At 38.3% G+C, this 1,804-nt stretch overlaps 1 protein-coding gene across 1 annotated transcript; it reads right to left on the bottom strand.

Moving 5' to 3' along the window:
• Window positions 1-225: 225 nt before the first annotated feature.
• LOC107663571 (zinc finger BED domain-containing protein 4-like) lies at window positions 226-1,110 on the bottom strand. The gene is made up of 2 exons (XM_016453808.1): window positions 1,089-1,110; window positions 226-914 (listed from the first exon to the last, which is right to left on the bottom strand). Exons 1-2 carry the CDS (start codon window positions 1,108-1,110, stop codon window positions 226-228), a joined length of 711 nt encoding a protein of 236 aa, XP_016309294.1.
• Between the last annotated feature and the right edge of the window lie 694 nt (window positions 1,111-1,804).

The raw sequence follows: 1,804 nt of genomic DNA, 5'->3' as shown, positions 1-1,804 counted from the left end.
TGTGCAAGTGTTTTAAATCTTGTTTAATTTTTCTGCCACCACTGCAGAGGCATGTCACTTCTTTCAATGACAGGCTCTGACAAATAGCACTCAACTTCTTTGTCTCTGGATCCAAACCCTCATCCTGCTCAGGTCCTTCTAGTGGAGGGCATGGATCTTCTTCTCTGAGCATGGCAAGCACTTCAGCTTCCTCTTTTAGCCCTTTTTTCTTTCTCAAGTGTTTCTTCAGACACAAAGGCATGCACAGGCTTTGTATCTGGGATCAAGGAATGTTGCTAGGCCAATAATTTTTGTCTCCTCTGTCTTGGAGAACCGCTTTGTCAGACTGTCAAGCATGGTCTTGCATAAAGTTTTGATCCCTCCTGAGGACGGACCCTCTTCCTGCAGCATCAGCTTCAGAACAGACACTCTGGGGATAATGCACGCAGCTGAAGACCCAGAGTTGCTCATCTCCATTGTGACATCTTCGATGGGAACCAGTGTGTCAGTCAGGTTGCAGACAATGTCCCACTGTGTGGCAGATAAGCAGCTGATATGGCCGTGTTCACCAGCGTACACATTCAGTGCCCGTCTCTGTTCATACATTCTTTGAAGCATGTGAAGTGTTGAGTTCCAGTGAGTTGGGATGGCCTGGATGATGTTGTGCTTTTGGACACCCAGCTCCTCCTGAATGGTTCTTAGCCTCTGTTTGGCCAGTACAGAATGGCCAAAGTGAGTTGCACAGCTTTTCAATATGGCAATAATGTCCAGAACAGCTCTCTGACTAGATAGGCCCTCATTAATAATAAGCTGAAGGGTGTGAGCAGTGCAGCTTAAATCAGGAAGTTCAGCCAGCCTCATTCCTTTTACCATGTTTGCTCCCCCATCTCTTAGGACAAGAATTGATTTGTCAATGCAAATAATTTCAATGATAGCTGCATCAATTTTGAGAGACCTTGGATCTGTGTCCTTTCACCCTGTCTTGCTTTCAAAAAGTTGAAACACTGATGGCTGAGAAGAATCTTTCTTGTCCCTTTTTTTCTTAGCTTCTTCATTGACTTCTGGATGGATATGCTTCAGACAAGTCCACATGTTCGTAGTATTTTTACTTGTAGATGTTGATGCCCCCATGCTGATTATTTTGTCACAGATATTACACTGTGCTTTCCCTGGTGATACTTCAGTCAAATACTCCCACAATGGTGCTTTCTTCAAAGCCTATGCCGTCTGAAAATAATTTAAACATTAACATATTGAAGGTCAAATGTTTGTTTCTTTAGCTATAACATAGAAACATGTATGTAAATTTGACAGAATTAAAAAAATTAAATATCAAAAATTGATGCTAGAACTTTTCTTAGAACAATCTTTTTTAAGGCAACAAAGTGTCCGAATACTTATCAATTTGAACAATATGTGTATTGTTTTTAGTGCTGCCAATTGATAAAAAAAAAACAAACGAATTAATCGCGATTAATCCCACCTAACGTTAAAGTTTTTAAATATACTTTTATATTGCAGTAATTTTACATTCAATCTTCAAATTAATGTACAAACAACATAAAGACAGTATATTTTTAAATATTTGTTTAATGGCATAATTTTTTATGACTGAAGGCCAGTATCAATGATACCAATACTGATTTCTCTATAAAATTGCCCACCCCCTAATATTTAACCATTGACGATAGCCATTCAACATTGCAGTATAATTGAGAGCTATCAATTTTAACATTAGACTTTAAAAAATAACTTCTAATTTAAATGAACTTAAAACAATCTTCACATAAACCCATTATAATAAATGTCATATTTACCTGTGCCC

This window comes from Sinocyclocheilus anshuiensis, unplaced genomic scaffold (genome assembly GCF_001515605.1).
Source record: "Sinocyclocheilus anshuiensis isolate Anshui unplaced genomic scaffold, SAMN03320099.WGS_v1.1 scaffold127, whole genome shotgun sequence".
Taxonomy (NCBI): domain Eukaryota; kingdom Metazoa; phylum Chordata; class Actinopteri; order Cypriniformes; family Cyprinidae; genus Sinocyclocheilus; species Sinocyclocheilus anshuiensis.
The sequence above is the reverse complement of the archived record's forward strand: the minus strand, read 5'-3'. Positions and strand labels throughout refer to the sequence as shown.